At 43.6% G+C, this 15,778-nt stretch overlaps 1 protein-coding gene across 5 annotated transcripts in view; it reads right to left on the bottom strand.

Annotated features, from left to right (window-relative positions):
* Nucleotides 1-15,778, bottom strand: part of rbks (ribokinase) — a 172,656-nt gene that overhangs the window by 21,456 nt on the left and 135,422 nt on the right. For 4 of the 5 annotated variants that reach the window (XM_060933173.1, XM_060933174.1, XM_060933175.1 and 1 more), the window contains one exon: nt 11,671-12,065. The exons of the other annotated variant lie outside the window; for it this stretch is intronic. In XM_060933173.1, coding sequence (XP_060789156.1) covers nt 11,892-12,065 — 174 coding nt within the window. In that variant the 3' untranslated portion in view covers nt 11,671-11,891. Of the gene's footprint in view, nt 1-11,670; nt 12,066-15,778 lie in introns of those variants that run through there. 5 annotated transcript variants of the gene reach the window in all.

The following is a 15,778-nucleotide window of genomic DNA, read 5'->3' as shown; positions in this document are numbered from 1 at the left end:
ACAATCATTCACACACATTCACACTTATGGACGATTTAGAGTAGCCATTTATCCTAACTGCATGTCTTTGGGGGAAACCGGAGCACCCGGAGGAAACCCACGGGGAGAACATGCAAACTCCACACAGAAAGGCCCTCGACGGCCGCTGGGTTCGAACCCAGAACCTTCTTGCTGCGAGGCGACAGCGCTAACCACTACACCACCGTGCCGCCCGTATTTAGAATTAAACTGAGAATTTACTGTTCAGTGTGAAATTTTCAAACGACAACAAAAAACTTTTATAATTTTCTATAGTCTGTGGGATTTTTAACATGCTTTCGTCAAATATCTTAATACGGAAACATATTCTACCAAATAACTCATTTACATAACCTTGTTTTTCTGTTGATTTTATGAAAAATAAGCCCTCCTTCCTATTTTCGTCCCCAGAATTAAAAGCTTCTCTGAAATAGTCAGAAAATGAACAATAGACATTTGCTGTAAATATGGAGTTTGTTGTAAAATGGCTCACCTTCAGTAAGGAACAGTTTGTTCCAAAATTACGCAAGCTGCACCACATGCGGGTCTGTGTTCCAAAAAGAGAGATATAGCCTCGGTTTTCTTTCCAATATCATTTTTTTTTTCATGTTGGCTCTGGCTCAAGAGTGGATTCATTTATTCTGAATTTAGTCAAGTGAGTGATGTCAATAGTACTGAATGAAATATTTGTCAGCAGGCTGTGTTAAAAATGATATGTTTTTGGAAAACACACTATCTTTTAAGCCCAAATTGTCCAAAATGCCACCCATCGTTTAAACCCATTACATTCTTACAGACTTTAATATGAATGTCGTATATAAAAGGGGTTTGAACTAAGGTTTATCTTCTGAATGTCCAGTGTAGTTTTCGATCTGATATTACCGCACTCTGAGTTACGCTGTTTTGTTTCTTGGAGAAAACTCTAAGATTATGTGTGTGTTGTCACTTGGCTTCGCAAAGTGCTGACCTTGTAAAAGTGAGAGCAGATGGAAGTGAAGACACTTGGTTTTGGTGTCAGAACACCATCCAGCAGCTTGTTTTATGGTTGTGAAGCGCATGAAGAGGACGTACTGTATTTGACACACTGAATTGTCCCCAAAAGTCGTCTGTGAAGATTCTCAGTCATCCAGGTCATGGTAAACTGTGGGTGGTAAAAGAGAGCAACTGGACTTGCTTGAAGATTCTTGAAGACGTTTCACCTCTCATCCGAAAGGCTTCTTCAGTTCTGTCTGACTGGTAGGGAGCATCAGGTATTTATCCTCTCATGGATGAAAAGCTCATCTAAGGTGTCATAGGCCCTGTCCACACGGCAACGGATTCAGGTGAATCCGATAAAATTGTTTATCGTTTCGGCCTGGCGTCCACACGGCACCGGCGTTTTGGGTGCCCCAAAACGATATTTTTTGAGAACGGTTTCCAGAGTGGAAGAATCTGGCAACGGCGCCGTTGCGAAGTCGTCTGGATGAGTAGAACGGATTTGTTTACGATGACGTCACAACCACATGACTAGAACAAGCAGCACTCTCGCACGCATCATTCGTAACAACAACAGCAACAATGGCGGACCCCAGAGTAGTAGTAGAGGTTTTATAGTTCAGAGTCACTCGCAGGAGTAACTCCACCTCGTCATCGGTCCAGACAAGAGAGTCGGTTTTTCCTCGCGTAGTCGCAGCCATCTTCTTCTTGTTGTTGTGTGTTTGTTCCTGTGAGTGCTTCACGCCGGGTAGAAGAAGGGGTTTATGCACATGTGTCTACTTCTTCTATTGTTCTGGTGTCTCCGATGGGACCGTCTTACAGCGCCCCTAGAGGTGTGGCATGTGTATTGCATCGTTTTCAGCAAGCGTTGCGTTGCCATATGTACCTGATATTTTACTGATCCGTTGCCCATGTGGACGCGATATTTTTTTCATTCATTCATTCATTATCTCTAGCCGCTTTATCCTTCTACAGGGTCGCAGGCGAGCTGGAGCCTATCCCAGCTGACTACGGGCGAAAGGCGGGGTACACCCTGGACAAGTCGCCAGGTCATCACAGGGCTGATACATAGACACAGACAACCATTCACACTCACATTCACACCTACGCTCAATTTAGAGTCACCAGTTAACCTAACCTGCATGTCTTTGGACTGTGGGGGAAACCGGAGCACCCGGAGGAAACCCACGCGGACACGGGGAGAACATGCAAACTCCACACAGAAAGGCCCTCGCCGGCCCCGGGGCTCGAACCCAGGACCTTCTTGCTGTGAGGCAACAGCGCTAACCACTACACCACCGTGCCGCCCCGATATTTTTTTTACCCGCTAAAAAAAAAAATCTCGTTGTCGTGTGGATGTAGCCATAGAGTTATCCTGTTGGTGTGGGTCACTGGGGGCTGGTTGTGAACGGCCTCGAGAGTCGTTAGGATGATCAATGGATTGCCCGTTAGGGTGATCAATGGAATGCTGAATGCACACCAAAACCCAGCTGTTTTCAGTGATGCACAGGAGGACAGAGAGAATCAGCATTCCATTGATCACCCTAACGGGCAATCCAATGATCACCGTAACGACTCTCGAGGCCGTTCACATCCAGCCCCCAGTGACCCACACCAACAGGATGACTCTATGACACCTTAGGTGGTGTTTACATTAGACCGTATCCGTACCGTTTTCGTTGCGGATGCACTGTCCGTGCACATTAAAACGCCGGGAAACGACTCCACAGGCGGAACAATTTGAATCCGCCAGGGCCCACGTATTCAACCCAGTACGTATCTGATCCGGTGCTGTGTAAACATTGAGGAACGAGGATACGCAGTGCTGAGCTCTAGTTGACGTCGTCATTGGACAACGTCACTGTGACATCCACCTTCCTGATTCACTGGTGTGACATCCACCTTCCTGATTTGCTGGCGTTGGTCATGCCACGTTGGTCATGTGACGTGACTGCTGAAAAACGGCGCAGACTTCACTTCCTGCTATTTGTGTGTGTACGCGAATCGTTTAAAAAAAAATGTTAATCTGATGATCCGCTGATTCGAAATAATGTAAATAGGGCCTAAGATGAGCTTTTCATCCATGAGAGGATAAATACCTGATACTCCCTACCAGTCAGACAGAACTGAAGAAGCCTTTCGGATGAGAGGTGAAACGTCTTCAAGAATCTTCAAGCAAGTCCAGTTGCTCTCTTTTACCACCCACAGTCCCCAAAAGTCATAATTCTCATGTGTTCCTATTATTTTTAGGACAAATACATGTCTATACACATGCACACAGTTACATAGTGGTACAGTATTTTATCTCATCTCATCTCATTATCTCTAGCCGCTTTATCCTGTTCTACAGGGTCGCAGGCAAGCTGGAGCCTATCCCAGCTGACTACGGGCGAAAGGCGGGGTACACCCTGGACAAGTCGCCAGGTCATCACAGGGCTGACACATAGACACAGACAACCATTCACACTCACATTCACACCTACGCTCAATTTAGAGTCACCAGTTAACCTAACCTGCATGTCTTTGGACTGTGGGGGAAACCGGAGCACCCGGAGGAAACCCACGCGGACACGGGGAGAACATGCAAACTCCGCACAGAAAGGCCCTCGCCGGCCCCGGGGCTCGAACCCAGGACCTTCTTGCTGTGAGGCGACAGCGCTAACCACTACACCACCGTGCCGCCCCACAGTATTTTATCTTTATTTTATTTTTTTAAACAAGTGGTGAGTCTGTAAATCAGGATCTTGTGATCTCCCTGGACAACTCTGTGATCTCACCTTCAGTCACCGCACGCAACCTTGGACAATCAGCTGTCCTTTTTCTCTCACATTGTTAATGTGGTTTACGGTTATTTAGCAAAAAAGTCTCATCACATTATCTGTAGCCGCTTTATCCTTCTACAGGGTTGCAGGCAAGCTGGAGCCTATCCCAGCTGACTACGGGCGAAAGATGGGGTACACCCTGGACAAGTCGCCAGGTCATCACAGGGCTGACACATAGACACAGACAACCATTCACACTCACACCTACGGTCAATTTAGAGTCACCAGTTAACCTAATCTGCATGTCTTTGGACTGTGGGGGAAACCGGAGCACCCGGAGGAAACCCACGCGGACACGGGGAGAACATGCAAACTCCACACAGAAAGGCCCTTGCCGGCCCCGGGGCTCGAACCCAGGACCTTCTTGCTGTGAGGCGACAGCGCTAACCACTACACCACCGTGCCGCCCAAAAAAGTCTTTTAGCACAAATTCTAAAGTCTCTTAGCACAACTCTGTTCTTTAGCACAAGATCCAAGAACACTTAATCTTTATTATGAATACTTACTGATCATGTTTAAAGATGTTTGATGGATTTTTTTTTAATGAAAGTTGCTGAGATTCCGATCGAAAACGAGCGATCGTATTTCCCCGCTCTGCCGTGTTTGATGTAGCCAGTATGTTAGTCACCAATCGTCCCTCCAAATTATTTAACACAGCACAAACCCTGACCCAGTACACCGCTACAGCCAACTTCCAGGTTTGTTACCTCGCCCAGGACGGAGTCCACCAGGGGGCGAGGTATTGTTTTCGGTGGGGTTTCTTTTGTTTTATTTTTTGGTTGGAAACATTACGGGAAAACAGCTGGATCAACCTTCATGAAACTTTCAGGATAGATGGGCATTGGTCTCAAATGGACCCGCCAACATTTTGAGGGTCATCTGGTCAAGGTCACCAAAAAGGTCAAAATCGTTTTTTTTCGCGATATCTTCCTTCATATTTACATCAAACCAATTCCAAAATGTTCATCTTTCAATTTTGCTTCCGTTGATTTGCTACATGACGGGGTATCTCTCATAGTTTTCTTCGCAGTTGGGGGTCAAATGTCAGGGTGGTCAAGGCCATTGCGAAAATTTGCATAGTTTCCATTGTAACTCGAAAAATGGTTAGAGGTAGAGAGATGTTTATCATTATCAACATATAGGAAGTCATATATGGGCTTTCATTTGGCACCATGACCTTTGACCTTGTTTGTTTGTGTGTCTGTTAACAATGTAGCGTCTAGACGGTTGCACCAATTGACTTCAAATTTTCAGGGTTGGTGGGCAATGGTCTGTAGATTTACCTGATTAAATTTTGGGTGTAATCGGGTCAAGATGAAGGTCACTGGAAAGGTCAACCTTTCGGTCAAAATAACATTTTCCACGATAACTCAAACGGTTGCTAATAGACAAATGTTTACTATTATGAGCATATAGGAACTCCCATATGGCCTTTCACTTGGCACCAGGGCCGTAACCAGGATTTTTCAAATACTGAGGTCAAACATTGCGATACATCTTATTTGCCAAAAAAAAATGTCCTAATATGGTGACTTTTCATACATTTTGGAAACGAGTCAAAATCACAAGCCCAACAAGATGAACATGTAGGTGAACATGTTTATTTTAACAATTTCAAAACTGCACGATCACAAAAGTATTTTGTGAGTGAGTGAGTGAGTGAGAGTTTGAGTGAGTGAGAGTGACAACGCAATCTAGCCGAGCCTGAATGGACTTCAATTGCTTTTTAAAAAATATCTGCCCTTTTCAATAGCAAAATACTAGACGGTTATTGGACAAAACCGACTAAACCGCTCCATTCGGAGACTGAGCCTCACTGGAGATGGGAGTCAATAAGAGGGGCGGGACAAGACTTCCCGAGAGGAGGCTCATCTCCAGCTGCTGATTGGAGGAGGAGCTGTGAACGCGGCTGGGCTGCTCATGATTGACAGAAAGCAGTCAGAGGCGGTACATCATGTTGTAAATAAAATGTGAACATAAGTTTGCTACCTGTTTTCATTTCCGTTCGAAAATACAACCAATGATCAAAACAATAGTGTCTTGTGTTCCCGTTAGCCTATAGTCTGGTAAGTTAGCAAAATAGCTCAAGTCTCGTCAGTACCAATAACTTCATAAACAACAGGTCACGACTGTCCAGCCTTTTCTGATCTGAAACGCACCAAATCACATCGAGAGAGAGAATAAAAGAGTTTGTGCCGTCTGGAAAACGAAAATCCTATCTAGCTAAGTGGCTTCCACTGTTGTTGCTTGAAATGCTAATTAAAATTGCACTGTTAATGATCATAAGCATTCCGCCACATAACTGTCAGTGACCTGGCAAAATTAACTCCCCTTCTTCCCTCTTTCTTTTTCTCTCACTTGTTGACTTTCCAGAGCTGAGTTTGGTTTGTTTTAGTGTAGTACACTTCTTCATCTTATGTCAATTTTCAGATTCCACGACTAATTGACAAACTGCCTGGCTGCGGAGTCGGACCTTGATGAGACACTTCTCAGCTCTTGTGTATCCCGTGGTGCTGAGCTGACTATCGCGAGGCTGCCGAATATGAAATGTTTCCAATGTCGGATATTTCAGCTTCGTTTAAAAATGATTATGTGAACTTTATTTTTAGACAAACAAATGAGAACAAGCTGAATTTAGAATTTTCCACCGATCAAAGTCAGAACGATTTTCATCATATATTAATTTCACATTTCTGAGTGAAAAAAAAAAAACCGTGGGAAAAAAATGCCGAGGACATGAGCTCGGTGTCCTCAATGGTAGTTATGGCCCTGCTTGGCACCATGATCTTTGACCTTGAGTGACCTTGAAAGGTCAAACTCAAGGTCACGGATTTTCAGACCTTGAAAACAGCTGATGGTACACAGATATTTACCGTTATCAACTTACAGGAAGTGCCATATGGGCTTTCATTTGGCAACATGATCTTTGACCTTGAATGTCTTTGAAATGTCAAATTCAAGGTCATGGATTTTCATAGAACTGTAACCTGACAGCTGATGATTGAGAAATATTATCATTATCAACATATAGGTATAAAATAACTGCTGCCGGGCGAGGTTTGTTTTGCCTGGCAACACTTCTTTTGTCTTTATTAAAGTGCTCAGCTTAAATTATATCATATTTATTATGTACAATTTGCTAATTTGATAAAGAATGAAAAGCGAAATTTACAAGCGTTTAAATAAAGCTTTTTATTTGTTCTTTATTTTAATTTTTTACAAAAGAAAAAAGGTCGAAAGAAAGGAAAACTATGTACAGCTATTTAAATTATTTTATTAAGCTATTTACATTTTAGATAATTGCTGTGACTTCTAAATGCAAGACAGTGAAATAATTAAACTTGAAACAAAAAACTTGATAATCAATTAAACTGCAGGTGCCACTAAAAATGCACACGATTTAAGAAGTTGGAAGACATTAATTTCTTTTTTTTTTTTTTGGGAAACAATCCCGTAAACAAAAAATCTTGCATTGTAAATTTAGGTGCTGTTGTCAAGCAGGGCAAGGGACATAATCCCCCGGTTAATTAATCTGGCAAACGCGTAATTATCGACAGTCAGTTGAGTTTGTGATATGATCAGAAGTGACTGAAGTTATCTATGAAGGTGCCCATGATTCAAGGTTTGTTATGGCTTAACTACAAATATCCAACGACACCAAAGCAGCAGAAATTCCGGCTTCCAATCCCTAAGCAATCATAATAAACCCCTAAAGAACATGGAGTTGTGCTAAGAGTTGTGCTAAATAACCAGATACCGTTAATGTCATGCTCATGAAGATTTCGCCTTGATAACATCAGAAGGATTCGTCTGTTCCTGTTCACACAGGCCACTTCTTTAGGTGCTTGTTCAGTCCCTCGTCATTTCAAGACTGGATTCCTGTAACTCACTCCTGGCACATCTGCCTCTAAGCGCCATTCATCCTCTACAACTGATCCAGAATGCACCTGCACAACACGTTTTCGACCTTCCTATGTTCTCCCACACCACCCCATCACTACAGCTTCCTGTTGCTGCCCCATCAGATTGAAACACTGATGCTTGCATCCAAAGCCAAAAATGGACCAGCCCCCACTTACCTCAAAGCACTTATCACACTACTCCCCCTCCGATCCTCTAGGACTGCTCAACTGGTCTCACCATCTCTCAAGGTATAAGAGGCATACATCGAGACTTCTATGTTCTGGTACCGAGGTGGTGGAACGAACTTCCTCTAGATGTCCAAACAGCTGAGTCACTAGGTGTCTTCAAACATAGCTCTTCATGGAGTACTTAAATTGGCACTTTAATAAAAAATAAATAAATAAAAGCTTTTAGATTGATAGTATTCTTAGTCCAGGACTGAGTGAATCAGGATGTATGTAGCGAAGCAAGAGAGCAGTCCCCTTACCCTGCCTTGAACCCAGGTCTACAGGGTGCTAAACCTGCACCCTGACCACAGCACCAAAGAGCCAGGCTCACACTGCCCTCCCCTTCAGGAGGCGCACCCATGTGCTTCACACACACAGGCATCCCTCAGCTGTACTTCTGCCATACCAGGGTGCCTCACACACTCATACTTGACCCATCTCTGGGGATCCTCACACAAGGGCCACCTATCCTGGGGGTCACTCATACAGCTCACACACAGGGCACACCTCCGATAGCTTCCCAGCTTATAGCCATCCCACTTCTGGCATCATCTGTAGCAAAGCGAGAGTACAGTCGCCTTATCCTGCCTTGAACCCAGGTCTACAGGATGCCAAACCTGCACCCTGACCACAGCACCAAAGAGCCAGGCTCATCGGTATGGCAGCCAGAGCACATACTCAACTGTAGCGATGGGCACTCCGTCACAATGTATTTATTGATAGAGACTTCAAAGCAAGCCCTGTGATGACCCCGCCTCTTGCCCATAGTCAGCTGGGATAGGCTCCAGCTTGCCTGTGACCCTGTAGAACAGGATAAGTGGCTAGAGATAATGGATGGATGGACTTCAAAGCACTTATGGAAGTCACTCTGGATAAGAGTGTCTACCAAATGCAATAAATGTAAATGTAATTTACATCTACTTTGTAAACATTACATTTTTAAATTATCTCATCTCATCTCCTCTAGCCGCTTTATCCTTCTACAGGGTCGCAGGCAAGCTGGAGCCTATCCCAGCTGACTATGGGCGAAAGGCGGGGTACACCCTGGACAAGTCGCCAGGTCATCACAGGGCTGACACATAGACACAGACAACCATTCACACTCACATTCACACCTACGGTCAATTTAGAGTCACCAGTTAACCTAACCTGCATGTCTTTGGACTGTGGGGGAAACCGGAGCACCCGGAGGAAACCCACGCGGACACGGGGAGAACATGCAAACTCCACACAGAAAGGCCCTCGCCGGCCCCGGGGCTCGAACCCAGGACCTTCTTGCTGTGAGGCGACAGCGCTAACCACTACACCACTGTGCCGCCCATTTTGAAATTATGTTAAAGGGAAAAAATGGTTTGTTACAGTCCCTGCATATAAATGTAGAGTTCATGTGACTGCTATGGGCATGGGCCGCGAGTTGGCTTAGTGGTTAGCATGTCCGCCTCTCAACTGGGAGATCACGAGTTCTACTCACGGTCAGGTCATACCAAAGACCATCATAAAAATGGTACCTACTACCATCTGGCAAGGCACGCTGCAATGCAGATGCAAGTGGGGAAGTCAAACTCTCGCGGTTACCAGAGGACCCGCCCCCCCAACATAACCCTAGCTGTATAGGCAAGAGGCCGAGGGCGATCAAAACGGAGATCGGCGCTGCACCCATATGCCTTAAAGAGTTGGTTAGTACTGGGACAGGAGACTGCCTGGGAAGACCAATTCTGGCGTGAGAGGGACGTTGAGGTTTTTTTGATGGGCATGGGAGTGGTTTCTTCCAAGATGACTCCGCCCCTGCCAGCAGTGCACGAGGGCTCACTGAATGGCTTGATGTAAATCATATGGTCTGACCTTTGCTGTCACCATTTCCCATCTTAATTGAACACCTGTAGGTCAAACACATTGGTCTGACATCTCCAACGAGTGTTCAGTTGATAGAAGGAATAACACAAGACAGACTGTGTAGTTACAGCCCTATTTCCATGAAACTTGGGATATTTTCCAAAATGCAATAAAAACAAAAATATGTGATTTGTTAATTTGTGTGAACCTTTCTTTAACTGACAAAAGTGAAAAGAAAAGAAAAGGCCCAGTCTTTGTAAGCAAGGATGGGTCGTGGCTCACTCTTTTGTGCCAAAACTCATGAGAGAATTGTTCATCAATTCAAAAAGAACATTTCTCAATGCAAGAGTTTCGGTCTTTCAAAATCTACAGGACGCAACATTGCGAAAAGATTCAGAGAATTCGGAGACATCGGAGTGCGTAAAGGGCGAGGACAGAAACCACTGTAGAATGTGCATGACCTTCACTGCCTGAGAAACCATCATGCTAACGTGACAAATATAGCCACATGGGCTCGGGAGGACGTCAGAAAACCGTTGTCACTTGACAGAGTCCATTGCTGCATCCAGAAAAGCAACCTGAAACTGTATTACGCAAGGAGGAAGCCATTCATCAATTCTAAGCAAACACTGCTGAATTTCTCTGGGCCTGAACTCATCTCAGATGGACCGAAAGACAGTGGAAACGTGTGCTGAGGTCAGATGAGTCCACACTTCAGCTTGTTTTTGGGAAAACCAGATGTTGAGTTCTCAATGCCAAGGTGAACACGGCCATCCAGTTTATCATCAGAGCAAGGTGCAAAAGCCAGCATCTGTGATGGTATGGGGGGAGGGGCATCAGTGTCCACGGCATGGGTGAGTCACGTGTGTGTGAAGGTACCACTGACGTATTGGGGCATATATTGGGATTTTAGCGAGACATATTCATCAAGGCAACGTCTCTTCCCAGGAAGTCCATGCTTATTTGAGCAGGACAATGCCAGGCCTCATTCTGTACGGGCTACAACAGCGTGGCTTCGTAGACACAGAGTGCATGTGCTTGACTGGCCTGCTGCCAGTCCAGATCTGTCTCCTATTGAGAATGTATGACGCATCACGAAGAGGAGAATCAGCCAACGGCGACCACGGACTGTTGAGCAGCTGAAGTCTTGTATCAAAGCAAGAACGGATAAAAATTCCAATTGCAAAATTGCAACAGTTCGTATCCTCGGCTCCCATATGATTAAGTGTTATTAAAGGAAAGGTGATGTAATACTATGATAATAATGCTTCTGTTCCAACATTTTTTGAGTGTGTTGCAGGCATTAAATTCTAACTTTGTTTATATTTACAAAATACAATTATTTTGGTCAGTAAAACTATTGAAAATCTTTCCTTTGTACTTTTGTCAGTTAAACCAGGGTTCACACGAATTAACAAATCACATATTTTTGTTTTTATTGCATTTTGGAAAATATCCCAACTTTTCTGGAAATGGGGTCGGATATGAAAATAAGCCATGATACCCCGAAACGGATCATTTTTATATAACACCACAACCTGGAGAGTGCTATTCTACTTGTACCAGAGATTTGTCAAAGATTACAATATTAAGCCTATTAAGGAATGACAAGTCGCGCATTTTACCAATTTATAATTTGCAACAGCCGAGAGTCCCTGTTAATCATTTATTATTGTCGGATAAACAGACACACACACGCACACCTCCCCTCATCTCTTTTTCTATCTCCTTTAAGATAACAATACATTTCAGGAAACAGACTTCTTTCGTGTGCTGGGAAACATTACAAAGTACCATGACTGTTATAAAGCGCCGACACCTGAGACTCCTTCTGTAAATGTTAAATAAATAAATGTCTCCTATATAAAATAAAATAAAAAATCACCACATCATTGATTATACTTTTTACTCTGTTAAATATCACTTCTTTAATTTTATGATCATCAACAATACAAGTTCCTGTGTATGACCTCTTACTATAGAAACAACAACGCATTAGAAGGTTCACATTAATATAAACCCATTGTTCATGTTATTCATGCACATGTGCAGTTTTATAAGGCTGAAGTAAGAGTTTATTCCTAGAGAAAGCAGACACGATATGAAGGGTGGGTTAAAACAGTTCTGCTGCCAGGTCCTTCTTGAATGGGTAAGATGTTTGAGTGCCGACGCTCTGCACAGACACTGCAGCTACCAGGTTTGCCCTCCTGCTCATTTCCTCCAGAGGCATGGATGGATAGTGGGCCATGTAGAAGGCCAGCGCACCCAAGAAGCTGTCACCGGCACCCTGCACAAAAGCGAGATGTGGTGAGCTCCAACCCATCATGTTCACTGTACAGGTTTTAGTTTAATGTCATTGCTATTAAAGGAAAAATCCACCCTGTTTATTAACTTGTATATTATTCTTCATGATTAACGTGATCTTCGACGGTGTTTAGATTTATTTTTTCATGTAATCAAAATCAAATTTTACTGGTCACACACAACCATGCCTTTTATGACGGTGTGGTGATATAAAACCAAATTTACTTACACAGACAAAAATATATAAAAATAACTAGATAGAACTCGACGCCAACGGCGTCCGTGGGGATGCCTCCGCCCGGTAGACTACACGCCTTATTAAGTTGTGATTTGGGGATGGACATTTGACCTCACAGTAATCTTGACCTGGTGAAATTACTTGTATCAGCCTTGGAGATATTGTGTTCACAAGGTTCTCGGACAGACATTTGACCTCAGTGACCTTGACCTTAGACCTTCTGATCTCAAAATCTAATCAGTTTATCTTTGTCCACAAATGCACAAATGGTGAAAGTTTGGTGAAATTCCGTTCATTAGCCTTGGAGATATTGTGTTCACAAGGTTTTCGGACAGACATTTGACCTCACATGCCCCTTTTCCACCAAAGCAGTTCCAGGGCTGGTTTGGGGCCAGTGCTTAGTTTGGAACCGGGTTTTCTGTTTCCACTGACAAAGAACTGGCTCTGGGGCCAGAAAAACCGGTTCCAGGCTAGCACCAACTCTCTGCCGGGCCAGAGGAAAGAACCGCTTACGTCAGCGGAAGGGGCGGAGTTGTTAAGACCGACAACAATAACAAGACTGCGAAAGATCGCCATTTTTAAGCGACGAGAAGCAGCAGCTGTACAAATGCGAAGTCATCCATTATTATTATTGTTGTTGCTGCTGCTGCTTCCTCCGCGTTGTTTTTGCTTCGATATTCGCGCCAAGGTTTATGCAAACATAGCGACGTAACTGACGTATACAGCGACGTAATGACGTATACTGCGACATAATGACGTGTCTTCTCTTAGCACTGCGAGCGATGGAAAAGCAAGCTGGTTCTCAGCTGGCTCGCAAGTTGAACGAGTTGTGAACCAGCACCAGCCCTGGCCCCGAACCAGCCCTGGAACTGATTTGGTGGAAAAGGGCTCTCTGTGACCTTGACCTTAGACCTTTTGATCTCAAAATCTAATCAGTTCATGTTTGTCCCAAAGCGCACAAATGGTGAAAGGAATTTCACCAAACTTTCATTAGCCTTTGAGATATCGCGTTCACAAGGTTGCAGGACGGACGCACGCACGGACGGACAACCCGAAAACATAATGCTTCCTGCACCTTACGGTGGCGGAGGCATAATAAAAATGAGAAAAATCCAACCTTCATTTGAAGTAAATTTATTCAGAGAAAAACAAATCCCTCATCAAGAAATAATTCTTTTCAACAAAAACACGTGCCACTATTATTGGCACCCCTGGAAATAATAGTGAACACAATGTAACCGAAGCATGTTTCCTGTTTAAATTGTACATGTTTGAATTGATTGGAGTGTGCAGGAACTTTCAAGCTGTAATCCATAACTTCCTGATTAACTGGGGAACAAATATGAGGTGACACAGAGGTCAAATTCCTTTAGTCATCCATTAACGTGGGAAAGATAAGAGACCACACAAACCGAATGAGGGAGAAGTGTGTTGACCTTAATAAGGCAGGGAATGGTTATTAAAAAAAAAAAAAAAAAAAAAAAGCTACTCATCTGAAAATGTCCATTTCTACTGTTAGGACAATAATAAATAAACCAGAATGTCAAGGACATACAGTAGTAGCTCATCTGACCTTCCATCAAAACAACCATGATGACCAAAACATCAAACAGAACTGAAATGTGACGGTGTAAGAGAGGACCAACCTCCATGACAAATTATTTATAACAGGAAAATCAACAAAGGACTAAATTTTGTTCCCCAAGGGAAAATCGACCCAAAACATCGATCAGAACTGAATTCGCATGATAAATGAGAGAGGGGATACAATTCTAGTCAGAAGAAAATGTGTTAAGTTGACCTAAGTGCTAATTTGTTCGCAAAAATTGACAATACAATGACTGAGTGCTGTGCAGAAGGTCGAGTTCTTTCAAACGAAACAATCAGAACTGAAATCCATTGAGAACTGAGGGAGGGAGGAGACACGATTTAACTGAATATAAACAAAGTTGTAAACAAATTGTTTACAACAAGAAACTCAACAAACGACCAAGTTTTGTTCCCTGAGGAAAGATCGACCGAAACCATCGATCAGAACTGAAATCGGGTGAGAACTGCGAGAGGAGATACAACTCTAATGAGAAGTCCTAAAATTTGTTAAGGTGGCCTAATTAACAGTTCGTTAGCAAAAGTTTGACAATACAATGACCAAGTGTTGTGCAGAAGGTCGAGTTCTTTCAAATAAATCAATCAGAACTGAAATGCAGTGAGAACTGAGGAAGGGAGGAGACACGATTTAACTGAAAATAAACAAAGTTGTAAACAAATTGTTTACAACAGGAAAATCAACAACCAACCAACCAAGTTTTGTTCCTCAAGGGAAGATCTACCCAAACCATCGATCAGAACTGGAACTGGATGAGAAATCAGAGGAGAGATAAAATTCTCGTGAGAGACCTGGAGAATTTGTTAATTTGGCCTAATTACTAACTTGTTAGCAAAACATTTGACAAAAAAGTTTTGTGCAGAGTGATGAGTTCTTTCAAACAAAACAACCGGAACGGAAATCCGTGGAGAACTGACGGAGGAGATACGATTTAACTGAATTATGGACGACGGACGGACAGACGACGAGTGACGGACGCCACGCCATGGCAACAACTCATTGGCCTTATGGACAGACGAACTAAAAAGTGGACGCCAACTGGTACTGTTACAAACTCACCTGGAAGAGGACCCAAGTTTATTTTGCCCCCACGTACAGTGAGGAGGAAGGTAAGAGAGGCAAAAAATCCCCAAGGATCACTGTTGGTCAACTACAAGGAAAAGTAAAACCATGGGGTTCCCAAGTCTCCAAAACCACCATCAGACTCCATCTTCATGCCAACAGATTATTTGGAATCTTTGCCAGAAAAAAAAAAAAAAGCTTTTTCTGTCAGTTAACCACAAATGTAAACACCTGCCCTGTGTCTGAAATCGCTTCCTACTCACTATATAGGGCACTACATAGTGAGGACGCCATTTTGTAGTGCTGTCTGAAACCTTAGTGAGGATTATTTACACCCTATATAGTGCACTCAAAGTGTCCCACAATGCATCACGAAAAGCAGTGTACAACGATGGTCACTAACCAAAGCAATATATCCCATCATGCATTGCGGTTGCGCTGAAATAAATCAAATTAAAAGTCTCAAATTAGATTTAATAAAAGGCCGCGGCAAAGAAGAAAGTAAGTATTCAGCCTTGATTTAAAAGAACTGAAAGCTGCAGGTACTTTGTATTGATTAATGTGGGAAATGCGCTCAGTATAATATGGATTTATCACAAAAACACACGCTAGAGCCCTGCACTCCCGCGGGAGTCCCGCGGGACCCGCCGCAAAGCAGTGCGGCGCGGGACAAATTTTGAAAGCTCATTGCGGGCGCAAGTGCACATATGCGCGCGGGAGCGGGAGTGCACGTATGTGGCGCGGGCAGGAGCGATGATAAGCTGCAGTCCCGCTAACTAAAAATGTATTC

This window comes from Neoarius graeffei, chromosome 11, assembly GCF_027579695.1.
Source record: "Neoarius graeffei isolate fNeoGra1 chromosome 11, fNeoGra1.pri, whole genome shotgun sequence".
NCBI classification, from domain to species: Eukaryota; Metazoa; Chordata; class Actinopteri; order Siluriformes; family Ariidae; genus Neoarius; species Neoarius graeffei.
The sequence above is the reverse complement of the archived record's forward strand: the minus strand, read 5'-3'. Positions and strand labels throughout refer to the sequence as shown.